Source organism: Prunus avium, chromosome 5 (genome assembly GCF_965620075.1).
Source record: "Prunus avium chromosome 5, drPruAviu1.hap1.1, whole genome shotgun sequence".
In the NCBI taxonomy this organism is placed as follows: domain Eukaryota; kingdom Viridiplantae; phylum Streptophyta; class Magnoliopsida; order Rosales; family Rosaceae; genus Prunus; species Prunus avium.
In genome coordinates, this window is record NC_142288.1 from 19733497 (window position 1) to 19749903 (window position 16407).

The 16407-nt window shown below is 37.0% G+C and overlaps 1 protein-coding gene across 3 annotated transcripts; it reads right to left on the reverse strand.

Annotated features, from left to right (window-relative positions):
- Positions 1–9121: 9121 nt before the first annotated feature.
- On the reverse strand, positions 9122–14250 carry LPPBETA (Phosphatidic acid phosphatase (PAP2) family protein). 3 transcript variants are annotated; one of them, XM_021968185.2, is made up of 2 exons: positions 13433–14250; positions 9122–9485 (listed from the first exon to the last, which is right to left on the reverse strand). In XM_021968185.2, the coding sequence occupies exon 1, from the start codon at positions 14154–14156 to the stop codon at positions 13434–13436; it is 723 nt and encodes a 240-aa protein (XP_021823877.2). In that variant the 5' UTR covers positions 14157–14250; the 3' UTR covers positions 9122–9485; position 13433. The 3 variants fall into 3 exon arrangements, with proteins under 3 accessions (XP_021823877.2, XP_021823878.2, XP_088109672.1); XM_021968186.2 differs by having other exon boundaries at positions 9122–9498; XM_088253546.1 differs by lacking the exon at positions 9122–9485 and adding an exon at positions 10248–10836 and having other exon boundaries at positions 13433–14247.
- Positions 14251–16407: the final 2157 nt, after the last annotated feature.

Genomic DNA, 16407 nt, shown 5'->3' on the forward strand with positions numbered 1-16407 from the left:
TAGACTATGAATTAGAATCATTGTGGATAAGTGCAGTAAAGATTTAAAGATATCATTCCACGTGGAATGTGATAAAAAGGTAACTTGAAAATCTTCTAAAGAGATTTGCATTACAAACAAATTACTGTAGAATTAGGAAACCCGAACACTAGACTACGCATGATTAACAATTCCTAATCAACTGTGTAAATATATATATATTTGTTAAATTAAGTAAAACACAAATTTACTAACAAATCAATAGAGATTTGTGAATAGAGCAGTAAAAGGGTGGGTGATGGGGGGGGGGCCCTTTAGAAGCAGCTATGGGTTGCACATCTGGAACCCTCTTAGGCTTAGGAGGTTTTAGTCAATGATAGTTGCTGGACACAGCTATTAAAAGAAAGAAAGAAAGATTATTACTCTTCACTTTTCTTTAGATTGATTATTCTTTGCACAATCCTAGGAGCAGTGTAGGAGTTGTTATTTCTATCAATTCCCAACCACATTGATTTATTTCAAGAAATTGACACGAAGAAAGATATTTGCTAAAAATGGGGCTATTTATTTTCTCGAATATCTTGAGTTTTTCGAGAAGTACTTGTGCTCATACGCGCTTATGACAAAAGTAATTTTATTATCAAACTCTTGAATTTAAGCGCTTCTATGATGATCTAGAAGCCCTTTTAAACCTTTACGCGAAACTAAAGCACTCAAAAACATGCATACTTGTATAATTGAGAACATGATTCAGTTTACCTTTCTATTTAATTTTCGTCAATGAGTTTCTATTTTTGGCTGAGGAAAAAATAAAAAGAATTTATATCTTTCTTACCTTTCAATTAAAGTGACCAGCAAATGATTTGAACATGCATGGCCGCAACTTTAGCTTGGTTTGGTCCCCACTCTGCTTCAGACTCTTCTATAGTTCATTTAGTGTCATGCATATAGCTTCATGTAAATTTATTTATCTACTTTTGATCAGAAATAGGGTGATTATAATTCTTAACTACCCACGATTAGCACTGTTGATTATATAATAGAATTATAATGATTACTGGCTTCTTTTATCACCTTCTCCTCCATAATCATAGCATATGATTTAAACTCTAATAAACTTTAAATGAAAAGATTTATACTCAGTCACTAGTTTCTCAAAATAGAGACCTTTTTTCTTCTCTTGTGTGTGTGTGTGTTTTTTAAAAATGTAAAGAAGTAAGAAGCACTCAAGTTTTCTCTTTTTTCAATCTCCTTGTGAAGACAAGTACACACAAGTTTAACTAGTTGTAGAACATAGAATCATGCGGGCACACAAACCCGAAGAGATCAAAATAAAAAGAAAAGCACGCCGAAGGAAGGCTATTCTCCTAAATACGAGAGGGGGAGAGATTATGACCCAAATTAGCTAAACCATCCGCCAAGAAGTTAACTTCTCTGTAAACATGCTTGCAAGTAACAACATCACAAAGGGAACACATCAGCTTGATGTCTCGAATGAGTAATCACCTTGGAGTCTCACCTCTCCTTTTGAGAATTTTAAAATAATAAATTTTTTATTTAGAGTGTAAAATTTTACTACATATACTTTTGTAAGTTTTTTAAGAACTTAAAATCCCAACTACTCTTTTACTCAAGTTCCCAAAAAGCATCAAGAAACTTTGCATTGATTCATATTCTTCTTTTTATTTTATTAGCTATTAGATTTCCTGAATTGAAATTCTTGAGTAGTCTACTTCTGGTTGATATGAATTCTCTAACATATTAAAGCCAATGAGCAAGGGGTTTATAACGATTAAGAATAATTATTCCCGAAATTCTGAGTTCGAATTCCCATCATTCTATATCACTTGTATTAAAAAAATAAAAATAAGAAGTCAATAAATCCTTTAAAATTCACAAGCGATTTAATTGTATGAAATGTGTTGCATCCTCAAACGGGGCCCATTGGCCACTACAGTCTTGTACGTGGCTCTACCCACGCTGTAATGGTTAGGTTTTGATTTTTTTGGACGAAATGGTTAGGTTTTGATAGTTACAAACTATGAACATTGAAACCAACGATGATATTTGTCTTGAATTCTTTTAATGTCTAAACCAATGTTTCTATAGATTGAATTGTCGTTGGCATCGTCTAGTGAATCAAATCAAGATTTTTCCAACACCCTATATCAAATTACGAAAAAGAAAAGAAAAGAGTAACAAGTTTGAGACGAAATGTTATTTTTTTAATACAAGCGATTGGGGGAGGGGGTTTACACAAATACTCATTGGGTGATTGGGAGTTTCAAACCTCTGAACTATACCACCGGCTTTGAGAGATGAAATATAAATCGAAGTCTTGATGTATAATTTTTTTACTAGTTCTGATTTAAAGTTCGAAAAACAAAACACAAAAATCATATATGGAACATACACCACAAATGCATATATAGTTCATCTAATAAAAACCTGACAAAAAAATGTGAGAGAGTGAAAGCAAATCAAATCAGAAGCAAGCAAGCAATAGCAACACTCAACCCCAAAAATAATGGTGTCATCTCTTTGTGAGACCAAAACTATCTTCTTTGTTATCTCTTAGTCATGTGTCTCTGTATTAAGGGTATGTCTTAATACCCCCATTATTTTTGCTGCGGGCCCCCACAAGGGCTCTTAAAGCTTAAGATAGTCCTAATCATAAGTCGCTTCACGCATGATCTTAAAGTTTAAAACAAACAAACAAAACTCCTACTACTCTCTAAATGTATTTTCAAGTACAATTTCATCGACTTTATAATATTCCTCTTCTTTTTCTTCTTTTCTTTCTTCTTTCTTTCTTCTTCATGCTTTTGGTTGGAGGAGGCACTTTGATTTGAACTGATTGACATGTAAACCAAACAATAGATGTTTTATTTCCACAATATATATATATATTTCTATATTTCTATATAAGGCATGCATGATGCATTAGATATATTATTGGTGTAAATAATGAAGGTCATGGGAGTTCTTGTTGAGGGTGTGGGGATTGTATGGGGGGATCCACATGGTCATGCGTTTAAGGGAGAGGAGAGCGGCTTAATTAATTTTGGGATGTCATGTCATCAAATTACTCCTACACATCAATTACACAAGGTAGCATAAATCGGCCAATAATACAATTACACGTGAAAAAGTTATCTCGCGTATCATTTTGCTATTGACCAATAATAGCAAAAAGTGTTATGAAAAATAGAATAGCTATAATAACCCGTAATGAACTTCTAATTACAAAATTGTTTATTGCATGTATATTATATTGTCATACTGTGAATTCAGATCACACATTGCTTGTTGGTTGTTATATTTGTCCTAATTAAGGTAGACAACTAGTCCACTATGTGGTAGCTTTTTAAGGGATTTAATTAGGCTTACTTGTAAATTGCCTTTTTCTCTTTCTTTCTATCTGGGTTATATATGACCTTTCTAAAAGTGGCCTGCAAATGGATATCGTCTTTATATGCACCTTAAATTAGTATCTAGTAAACTTGGAAAATAGCTTTTGTTTGTGTATCTGGAGGCAAGCAGCGTGGGAGCATCATTTCCAAGTTGTATGGGTTGGTGTAATGAATTTATCAACTAATTATTTAATTAAGCTTTAATCTACAATTACAACAAGTTTTATGCACGGTATGTTGGGTATCTAATGATGCTAGTAAGTAGTGCCAAGTGATTACAAAACACAAAGTTGGAGACAAGAAGAATAAAAAATTGTGAAATTACCAAAAATTAGTCCGTGGGTTGTACTTGATTTCTCAGATGGTTTGCAGCACATAATGTTACAGTTATTTATTTTTTTTTTCCTTTTTATACGAGTGATATAAGAGAAGGGAATTCGGATACGGTACTTTGAGCGCAAAAAAATTACTCTAACCACTTGAATTCCAAAACTACCTTGCAATTTGAGTGTCACTTTTAATATTTTCCCCCTTTTCCCATTTCTTTATTGGAGAAGAGTATATGAAAAACTAAAGCTATAATTCTCATCTTCTCCTTACAATTTTTTTTTCTAGTATAAGCGATAGTCTAAATTATAAGGGAATGGAGTTTTCTCACACAGAGATTACCAAGATGCCATTAAAATTTTAACCTGAGACCTCTGATCTGTAAGTCAAAACCAACTTCTCCTTATATTTAATATGAACAAACTGCACAAAACTGCATCAACATCACTCGTGTCACATTTGACCTTTTGCAAATCATGGAGGGAGCATTTACTTCTTTGACAACTAACATTCTGGTCTATTAGCTGATTGAACTTCCCTTGGATCTGGCAGGACTGTTTGCTGGTTTATAGATATACTTTTTTCCTCTAACAAATGAGAAGAAAACAATTAATACATGCATTTAGAAGTGAAGTTTATCTATCAGTAAAGTTACCTCAAAAGAGTGAGGAAAGCTTCTACTTAAAAGGAAACTTATATTAATAATTAGGCTGCATATACTGTTAGAAGAACAACACCACTTCTAGTTCTTATTTATTATGTAGGTCCAGAAAATTCTACCTAAGTTAAATGAGGAGTTAATTGAAAACAACTATAATCTCATCAGTTAAATATAGGATCCAAAAACCAGCTCTTGAATTGCATAAGTTTCTAAATGATGCAAGATATGAGGAGGACGAGAGTCGAACTCTTTTCGATGATAAATAGTTAACGCTTTTATAAAAAGAAATTCATTTTCTTCATCTGAAATTTCAGTCTGCGGGACTGGCAGGACTTCTGCCATTCTTAATGCAGAGATGGAATCGAGTACTAATATGCTACCTCCCACGAAAAGCAACAGGTTGGCAAAGAAGATTGACTTTCTGTGGTCATCGGTCAACCTGTTAAATCATAAACATTCCATTAAAAATATCATTATTTAATAAATCACTAATTTTGTTCCTTCTGCTATCTAATCAACCATCACTTAGCACTTAAATAATTGCAAAACCGTGTTATAATTGTACAATGCCATTGACATGACCCTTTGTCGTTGGTGGTCTCCCTTGCTGCAAGTATACCCTTCTCTCTGCGCTGCAGATTCTCTCTTCCTCTTCCCACTGTTACCAGCATAACAAAAAACCTACAAGATATGCACATGCATGGAAGAAAATTGTCCATAACTTTATGAAAGAATTCAAAGATCAAAAACCCAAGACCATTAAACGAAGATTTTTTTAGAAAAGTAATTTAATTTTGGCAATGAAAATTTGCATGAATTATATGGTTTAGGATTCAAAAGAAACCAGCAACCACCAATCAAATCCTTGTTTCTTAAGTACCAAACAATGAACAATTTTCTCCATTGGAGATCACCAGACCTCCAGTTGGGAAACAACTCATTGAAGCACTAACAAACGGCCCCCACAGCTACTTATGTCCTCTGTGCATGGAGCAATATTTCTTTGTTCCCCTATCATTTCAAAATTTATATCATATCACGAATTGTATCTAACCAACACAGCATGTGGCCTGCCCATACCATCAATCCTCACTAGGCATGTTGATTTTTTTCTCACATATTGGATGCAATTTTGTTGCTTATGATATTGGGTTTCGTTTTGCTTGATTGATTTTGCATGATTAATGTCTTCTGTAGGCCACCCACATATGCATATATAGTTATTTTCTTTCAACAAGGCAACCACATCACTGATTTGAAATTTTGTAGTGTGAATGCCTATGCTTGGACATGGACTCTTGCTCTAATTAAGTGGTAGAGATCCACTCTGCCGGGTGTCGGTTCTTTCTTAAACGATGGATGTGTCAAGAAAATCTCATTTTTATTTTATTTGTCGACAATTACCCATGTCAATAAATAGAATCAAAACTGAAAGAAAATTTCTCAACGCGAAATAAAAGAATTGGCATTTCTGTCACGTGTATATGATACTAAAACAGTTCTAATTCGGTTGGATCATATAGAGTTAAAAATGGTGATGTCCTTCCAAATTATGTTTAAATTTATGCAAGGACTTTAAAATAGCCACTGTTTTCAACCACTTTGTACCAAATTAAGGGCCCTCTCTTCCAGCTGGTTAATCTACCAGCTCATCCACAGCCCTTTTTCAAGGTTCAAAATCTGCAGGTGTCTCTTAAAAAATAAAAAAAATAAAAACTTCCCTCTAGCTCAGTTTTAATGGTGACCGTTCAGTTTACATCACAAATATAGGAAACTACTTCAAAGTCCATCCATGGATGGATATTTTGTACCAACAGATTTCATTTCACAGCTTTTTTTGGTTTGTGATTTTTTTCATCAAGGGCAAGAGGGTTGGTTGAATTCTTTTGTACTATTATTCCAATAATTGTTACCTATCAGTAAAGGGTGTTTATATTTATCTTCTTTGGCCAACTAAAAGAACAGTATTTTAGATTCGAATCTAGGACAATTTCTTGAAATTATATTGGATTTTCATTATTAGACTGACTGCGTAGGACAATAAAATAGTCGATTTCGACAACTCAAAAAAAGAAAAAGATAAATGGATTGGATTGTTTATTTACAGATGGAATATGAAGAGAATTGTCTTGAAATTCAAATTATGGGGGGGACAAATTTTTCTTGGCGTTCCAATTGAGTCACATCAGTACACACACAGATTACAAGTGAATTGTACCTCTAGTCGGTCATGTTCAACATCACCCCAAAAAAGGCAGGAAAACTTACTTGTAATGGGAATAGAATTGTTTTGCTATCCCCGATCAATAACACAATGATACATGGAAAAATTATCCCACATTTAATTGTGTTATTGGTGGGGATTGAAAAAAGTGTTATCCCTATCGCATGAAAGTCTCTCTCCAAAAAAGAAGCTACGAGTCTTTTAAGAAAAAGGCCAAAAACAAGTTGTCAAAATGTGTAGGTTTATTTGGTCATTCAAGGAGAACACACACAAGGGAAAAAAGAAAAAGAAAAAGAAAAACCCACATACCAAATCCCATCGGCTTCCATCTGCAATAGATTAATAATATTCAGTTTGCCTAAAATTTGGGAAAATGGAAACAGTCTAAAGTAGAATTTCATGTGAGCTTGGTTGAATTGAATGGTTTCTTTCTGAGCTCAATCAAAATCTTTTTCGTTTTGTGCACCAAACTTCCTCTGGATCTGACAGCAAGTAATCTTAATTGTAGATTGACCCAAAATTCACTGCAATCTTAATTGTCAAGTAATCACCTTACTTAAGTTTCCAATTGCCAAAAAGGCATATAAATGATCACCACCACCACCAGGTACGTGGGGGTGGGTGGCTAGAAATTCCACCTGTCAAAATGAAAAAACAGGCTGATGAATATACTTCCAGTATTTCAGTTTTGTACATGAGTATATACGTCCATAAAATCAAGCCATTGTTTCGACTGTAAATTTGCAAATATTTAGAGAGGGACAAGACAATCTTCAATCTCACCTAAAAAAGGCAAGTTGGAGAATCTAATGGCCATGCACGGTGCTTAATGGGCCATAATGTGTCACCGCCAATGCAACCAGGCAGTATTCATAAGAACAAATTATGTTAAGGGTTCAATCCAGCCGTTTTAAACATTTTCATCGATCGAATGACTATCGTTGACCTACTCATTACAACCCCATCATTATAATTTATAACATTACTCTAAGAAAGGGTCACATATATAGAGAGAGAAAAAGAAACTTATTAAGAGAGATCATTTTGATAAATAAAAAAACCAAAAGAAACCACATGTGGGCTTAATCCTTCCTTCGATTTGAACTGTCTACTTTTAAGTTTTTCTGCAAGATTGTTCTTAAAAAAACCCAACCAATAAGCTTATTTGAGGGATACCCTTGTAGGGCGTACTCCGCATTGTATTTCACTAATCCGAACCGTCTATTTTGTAGATATTCATTCAAAGATAATCTCTATAAAAAATCACTTAAATCCGATATCATTTGACCACTCAATTAACTTATTGAAATTTTAGTACTTTCTTGAAGCACCGTGTTAATTGATTTTGTAGAACACAATTAGATGTCTAAATGGTTTCTGATTTGTCTAATTTTTTTTTTTTAAGGATGATTTATGAATGAAGACCTAAAAAATAGGTTGTTTGGATTGTTGAAAAAAAATTCATAGGATACCCTAAAAAGTATATCCTTCAACAAAATGAGACTATATATATAGAAATTCTCCTACGTGGAGAGCTTGGAACTCATAACTTCCCCAGAAATGCACATTGATCATGAGCTGCGACAATCATGGATAGAAAAAAACAAAATTAGTGTAATTCAACAATGCTTTTGCGAGAGAGGCCGAGTAAAAGAGGAAAAGAGAAGAAAAAAATAAAATAAAATAAAAACCCTCCCGTGTGGCAAAAGGTAAAATGAAGGAGCTAAAAGCCAAAGATGGCTCTGTTGGTGGGTTGGTTAGAGGACAAAACTCAAAATGATTTGTACTGTCTCCATCTCTACAGCTCTTTTCCAACATTGCAAATAGAGTCAGCAAATATGACTCTGAATCTGAATCCCTTCTCTGCCCAGGTCCTCTGTTTATGGCAGTGAAGGACTAACTGACACTTGGTCATACACAAAAAATTAAAAAAATTAAAAATGTACAAAAAATCTCTCTGCCCTCAGGTTTTTGGCTCTCCAATTTGGCTCAGTGGTCCTCAACTTTTTCAAAGAGAGACACCACATTTGAAGCTCATCATCGGCAGCATGTGCCAAATCAGTTCAATGATAGCATGCATGCCAGGCCCTCCCAAAATGCTAATTTGGGCAGAAAACCAGAGAGCCTCACATGTTCACATCACTTTATTATGGAGATGAACTTGTGAACTGGCATCTGTCAAAATGGCTTTGAGGCCATCATCATCATCATCATCACCATCATCTTTCATCATCCATCATCCATTCCTTCCTAGGGTTTCTGATCAGCCAGATATTTTGTCCTCCTAAGTTGGGTCTCAATCAACAGGACTTGACCGTTCCACGTTTCAGAGCCTCCGTTCCACGTTTCAGAGCCTCAGGATCTGAGGTTTGTCCAAGGTCCATGGTAGATAGATATTACAAGCACCAAATGGTCAAGTATAATTCTGACACCCACAACATGCCCATCAGAGCCATACAACTAAATTTGGCTAGGGATTTGAATAGAGACTTGAAATTATGACAGGCACGTAATAAATTATCCAACTGGAAATTTGGTTATCGATAGAATTTCTGAAATCACCAAAAATTTAAGTCTACAATGTCACAAAATACAAGTTGGCTCCAAACAAATTATCTTCTTACCATGGAAATTGACAATGACCTTTTTTACCCACTTGATTTTCTTGTGGGCATGGTGATTAAATAGATAACCCGGTTGATATTTTTCAAGTTCTATCAATCATACAAGTGATGGGTGAAAGTTTGAAAGCCTAATAATGTTGACTAGGTAGAAGGTAAAAGTAAAACATATCTTTCAACTTGTTCCACATCTTCTATCCATTTGTAGCCAATCCAGGCACATGCTTTCAATCTCACAAGGCATCAAGAAGAACCTGTTCCTGCATTGGACCACTTGTTCAGATAAAAAGAAGAAGAAAAAAGTTTGTGTTAGTTTTTCATAAAAGCCGGTGTTTGTGGATTCAAACAACAATCATGGAGAAGGAAAAATCAAAAGCACACATGTAGGTGACCCACAAACTGAAAAGATCCAACTACATTTCCATATTGTACACAGAACAATCTCATGGTCTCAAAGGAAAAGACCGTGATTTCAATGATTAAAATCCATGGTAGGACCGCTCTCTTCTCTCAAGTAGTGGATGAGTTACAGAACCTAAATAAGTTCAATAAACTAGCATTCAAGACAAGGGCCATCCTCATGGCAACAAAACAAAAAGATAAGACAATGAATTGAATTTCAAAACACATTTTACATTTCATCAACAGGCACAACACTTGGAAGTAGGACCAACAAAACATGAAAAGAAGAATATATAATGGCCAGGTTAGGAAGGGAAATGAGGGGGGAAATGGGTCCTAACAGAGGATTTATGCCTTCTTCAAAAGTAAGATCCTTTCACTTCCCTTGGGGGTAACAGGTTATATTCCACTTCTTATCCCACCATTTCCATCTTGGATGCATGCTACTGCAATTATGCAATCACCAAACTATAACAATAATTGTCAGCACTACTCTTCCAAGTTTTTGATTGATTTCTTGTTCAAAGAAATAAATAGTAGTCAATCAATCAGTCAATCAACGAGACCTTTTCGAATAAATCTTATCACAAAAATAATTAAAGCACATACTTTGTAGACGATTGAGCAAACTAACTGTTATTTTCCTCTAAACAGAGTTTTTTGATTCTGAGACAAGCTAAATTCCAATGCAGTTGAATCACAGAAATACAGAGCTTAATACATTTGGAGAAATACGGTACTCAATAGATCCAGTGAAAGAATGGTGGGAACCAGTGAAGCATGGAAAATACCACAGAAGAAGCACAGAATTTGCCAAAATATATTTCATCAGCTGAACTCAATAAAATTTTCAGTACATCTGGATGCTACTGCTACTGCTACTGCCCCTTGCATAGAGTTGCGGAGGAAATCTCCTCTACATGGTGCAAGAATATCTTTACCTTCATCTACTTTCCACAATCAAAATGACGTTAATGGACGATCAATCCAGCCGTGCAGCACAGAAAATAAAATAATCATCGACGGCTAAACCAGTTCCATATCCAACGGGGGTCATCTCAAAGGAAAAGGAGTATCCCAAACCTTGAGAAATTATTTTCACCGCATTGCCTTCGAGCCAGAACTGCGGTCAAATAAAACAGATTTCTGACAGCAGCAGATTTCCACAGGAGATCATCGATATTCAGGCAGCTCCAGTCAGGGAAAGTCCTAAAATTTACAGTTAAAAGCCATCCATCCATTCAGCAGTCATTCAATTGTATAGAACCTAATTTTTAGTACAGCATGTAAAGTGCATAAGGGAACAAAATACTCATATTCAGCCAAAGAGAGAGAACTCATTGACACCAGGTACCAGTCAGGGTAAAGCATGCCCTCACTGCCATAAAGCAATTGGCAATACTGATAAAGTTCAAAGAAGGTATACCAGACGGTAGTGGGATTCAGAATTACAGTTTTTGGGCTCGTTTTACTGATCCAAGTGACAGTTTTTTAACATCGTCCAAGCAGTAATACATTTTGTAATTTCCATTTGCAATTTTTCAATCCAATCAATATAGACTGAACAGAAAATTACCGCACCCCCAGCCCAAACTTACATTCCTACAAGTTTTACACCTTTAAATGCTAACCAACCCATCCTAAAGTTCCCTTAAGCAACTGCTGTCAAGAATTTCCATAGTCACTTTTTCTACTACATCACCCAATGAACTCAGCTAATTTGCCCCTTATTCCCTCCATACATTTTCATCCAATATTTTCATTCATAATCATGACGTATTAGGTCTCAAGCCCCTACACCAAGGGCATAACATTCAAGTCCCAGAGGCATAAACAAACTACAAATATATTTCAATTGGATTAAACAAATTTAAACATGATATTTTGTCTTTGGGGTGGGGGCTGGGGAGAAAGTAAATACAGCCATTTCCAATGTGCATACTACATAATAAAAGAGGCATATTGCTCTACCCATCATGAGATTGTTAATTACATTTCCATTCTAGATAGCAGCACCTTAGCTTGTGAAATTTGCTTTTTATACAAAAAATGATCACCGTTAAATTGCGACAAGAGATTGAAAGAGAATGTGATATTTCTTTAGGCAGTGTGGGTTTCTTATTATCAAATGGAAGCTTCATTGAAAGTCTGTGTTGTCCTCACATCTTTAACTTGTTTAGTGGGGCTTTTGCTTGGGCAGAAATGGGGCTGGTTTCTCAGAATTAAAAGATGGAGAGTCCAAATGGGTTGTCAACTTTCTATATCACGATAGATGCAAAAATGACTTCTTTATCCACAAATCCCATGCTTTACAATTGTTTGAGTAATGAAGACACAACCCGCAAAATTATAGTATTGGTATGGGAGTTGCCATACAAGTAATGTGTAGGAGCCTTCAAAATTATGGGGAGGATGACAAGCAACGCATATGAAAGGCAACAAATCCATTGTTTCTCTCCTTTTTTCCCTACTTTTTTTTTTCTGGTTATAAAAAACAAGGAGGCTGATCTGCTGCTTTCTATTTTCAAGGAACATTACCAAGAACTCCAGATTGGAAAAATAAATAAGTCGGATACTATAGAAAGTAGAATTTGCATGCTCTTATATTAGTGAATACATTGAACTTGAACAACTTGATAATTTTTACCTACAGTTTTGATATGGTCTGCTTAGCCACACCTCATTAGGATATAGAACTAGAAAGGGACTGAACCTGAATCTCTTTTAAGTTTTATCTTTACCATTTTGATATGATCTGTTATTTTATAACAATGGTACCACATGCAGTCCAACTAGTGTTACTATAAGGTGAAAGTGAGCGAGTGAACCCTCCCTCCCTAAACTCATTCAAAAGCTTGGGTAGAAAAATTGGCCAACTTGATACAAGTTTCTATAAACAGGTCAAACTGAACTTGATACAAGGGTGCTATACATATAAATATTGTCGTTGCGCTGCCATGGAAGTGGCTCTAATACTACCACTGCCATCAATGCCAGCGTCGATACCAATGTCGCCAACAGAACTATGTCATTATCAACACTGACAACAGAACCATGCTGGAAATAGACATTGACATAGGCACCACCACCCTCATACCACAATACTTACAACCATCACAACCACTGTATCACAACGATCACCATTGTCATGCACCATCATTATTAAGCCCCGCCCACTAGTATTGCCATGACCACCACTACTGAACTAGCATTGCCAACCTAACCATGCTGGAAATAGACATTGACACAGGCACCACCAGCACCACCGACCCTTTACTACCTCCATCACTAACCCCACCACCACCATATCACCAAACATGTATTCAAAAACATCTCACAAACTGGACTTTTCATTACAATGCCTCACTAAAATTATTAACCAAAATTTTTGCTTAACTTCTAGTATTCTAGTTCTAAAATTTATGCATTTGTAATGTTACTTAGTAGTAACAATTCGAAATTCCATAATCATCAATACCACCATCATTGCTAATAAACCCACGTCACCAAACCTTTTATTCAGTAGAATGTACCCAATTTAAGTTTTATCAAGAAAGATCACAAAAATATTTTTGAACTATAACCAAATTTGTTAACTTTTAGCTCCAAAATTTTAGCACTATCAACTCAATCTTCAACGTTATACCATTTTCTGGATGCATCAAACTATGAAGAAAGCTCCAATCTTGCCAGTAAATCATGATCTCCAATTCCAAACTCATGCAAATAAATGTCTAATTGCACATCGAATATTGACTCTTATTAATAAATGAACAAAACTTGCGGGAACATTCAGCGTTCATACCTTAAAACCTGAGGAAGCGAAACGCAACGAGACCCTCAAACATGCCCAAACACGCCCCAGCGCAAACGTCGGTGACGAAATGCCTGCCCAGCAAAATCCTAGAGAAGGAGGTGGCGTAGGCCCAGGTCCAAGCAACCAAGACCAAAACACTAATGGCACTGACCGGGTCCGCGCCGATCCAGCGGTCAATGAACGGAGACGTTGGCCGGAGGTGCGCGAGGGCATCGGCGAGGGCTTCGGCCGAGAGGTGGAGAAGGGCGGCGACGAAGCAGACCCTGGAGGCGTGTCCGCTGGGGAAGGAGAAGTGGTCGACCGAAACGGCGACGTTCATGTTCTTGTTGTAGAGAGGGCGGGCGCGGCAGAAGAGGAGCTTGATTAGGCCGATGAGGGCGAGGTCGAGGAGGAGGCCGAGGATGAGCGGGGAGAGGAGAGGGCGGATAATTTGAATTGGGCTTAGGCTTGCGCCTAGGCCCGGGATTTGGATTGGGGATGGGGTTAGGGTTAGGGTTGGGGCGAAGAGGAGGGAGAGGGAGAGGGGAAAGAAGAAGCGGAAGTCGGCGGAAATTTCGAGGAGGAGGAGGATGAAGTGGGGAAGGAAAGGTTTGGCGAGGACATGGAGACGTTGGGAGAGCGTCGTGTCGAGAGTTACTAAGCGGCGGAGGAGTGGCGGCGGTGTCGGAGTGGCGGTGCTCTTGGATTTGGGTGGTGGTGGCGATGGCTCCATTGCTGTAGTGTCAGTCAGTGTGTGAGATGGTAGGCCGTTGGGTTTTGACAGTTGAGAACAAACCAATAGTTAGTTAAAGGGAAGGGAGACATTGGCGGCCCAGATATGGATTTAAAGAAGGTTCTTTTCTGAATTCATGGCCCCTAGAAAAACATGTGGGTGACTAAACATAAGTTTTAAAATAAACATTGGCCCAGCATTAGAGGAACATCGGCCGAGCTTGTTCCCCCAGTGGGGCTTTGAGGTGCTGGAACATTGGCCCAGGGTTAGTCCCGCCATTCCAAGCCAAGAGTTGAACCTTGTGGCTCGAGCGAAGGCTCCGGTCCACAGAGTTTCTAGCAACAACTACCTCCCGCTCTTGGCCTTGGAAGGATTACGGATCAGTGTCACTTGGATCCACCATGGCCTGCTAGACTATCCCAATTGAACCAAAATCTTTTACAAGTAGTCAATGAGGTCCAGCCCAATGGAAATGGTATTGACTTGTAGACTAGTAGTCTCAGTTTCAAACCTCAGCCCGTGATAGCTTAGTAGTGTGTGTTTGTGTGTGTGTGTGTGAGAGAGAGAAATCACACTCCCCCTTATAATTTAGACTATCGCTTATATTAAAAATAAAAAAAATAAAAAACCAACCAGTTATTGATATAATGATATTTTTTTCGCATAACATTAGCACTCTCCTAGATAAAGTTATAGTCAATCATGAATGAATGTTGTCTCATTAAAAAAAGGTGGATTGGATCAGTCAACCTTATTTCGGTATGACTAAATTTATCTTGTTTCGATTAGGCACTTAACTCATTAAAACCGATTGAATCGAACTGACATATTCGATTTGGTATGGTTTTGTTGTTGTTGTCAAAATCGGTGATAAACCGAACCAATTCTCCCATCAGTTTTTAAAATCAAAAATCAAACCAAAGAGCCTCTAGCATATGGCGGTTCAATGTCGGTCTCCCGAGATCACTTACATATGGCGTTGGCTCAGTGGCCTATTTGACCTAGCCGGTTTCATTTTTCCATGGCCAGGCCCATGGTCACAACATGGACCAAAATCTTGACCAGGCCACTGATGATCCATCTGGAGTCCATAGGCCGATATTACTGCTGCCAGCTCGTGCACTCAGGGGATTTTGAACTTTAGAAAGACATCGGAAAAAATGCGAGACACTAGGAAAACTGGTAATGAAATAATAACTTCCATAGTAGGAGAAGATGCAATTATACTTTTTTGTCATCGTGAAGAAGGAACCAATTCAAATAATTTATCAATTGGGATAAAACAATACAAAAAATGAATCAATAAGAGTAATAGTTTTAAAATCTATTGCATGATCATTTGACCCTAGTTATGGAGAAGTGGAGAAGATGATAGGCCAAAAGTGACCTTAAAATATGGAGAAATTGTGGCACATAGAATTCCAAAAACGGATTTAACCATGTGCAGTGCCTCTTAATATATATATACATATAAGCCCATGCTAATGCTATAGTCCCTATGGTTATGGTTATGGTTATGGATGTCTGCAAATTGGCCATCTTCTTTTTCCCGTTGGACTTTGACTTGAACCCTATTATTCTATTTTAGACTTCAACTAAAAACAATGTTATAGCTGGATGGCATAAGTCTTAGAGAAGACGAGCGCTAGCTCATCCTGTTATGTCCCATATCCCAAATATATGTTAGGTGCAATAGCTCATTAACAATGTATGAGGTTCTTGGGAGTAGAAATACAAGACTCGCCAACTTAACCAAACAACCATGCTACTTGAAAACGAGTACCCAAGAGAAAAATCCTGAGTCATATTCAACAAGAGTTGAATCTTTTACAAGTGATAGGTCATGAGTGAGTACGTAAGGCCAAGTCCATGTCCATACAAGATTGGTAAGCTGAGGCCATTGTCAAGGCTCACGGGCAAGTCTTTGTCTAGATCTCAACCATCAGAAAAATCCAACACATTGGCAATTGAAGGCAGATCAAAGGTGAATATCAAGGAAGTTAAATCTCCAACAGCAGGCCATAGAGACAGGACCACCAAATTCTGGGTCCAAACCAAACCCTCTCTCTCTCTCTCTCTGCCATCCTTAATTACCAACAATGCTTATCTGATCATATTTCATACATTTCTCAAAGCTCTTGTTGGCTCTAGGGCAGCCCAACTCCAAGCCAAAATGTTGCATTTGTTTGATTCAATAATGATCCAAGAATCACTCTCCACCCGACATTGAGTAGTTGTGATCCTGCATCAT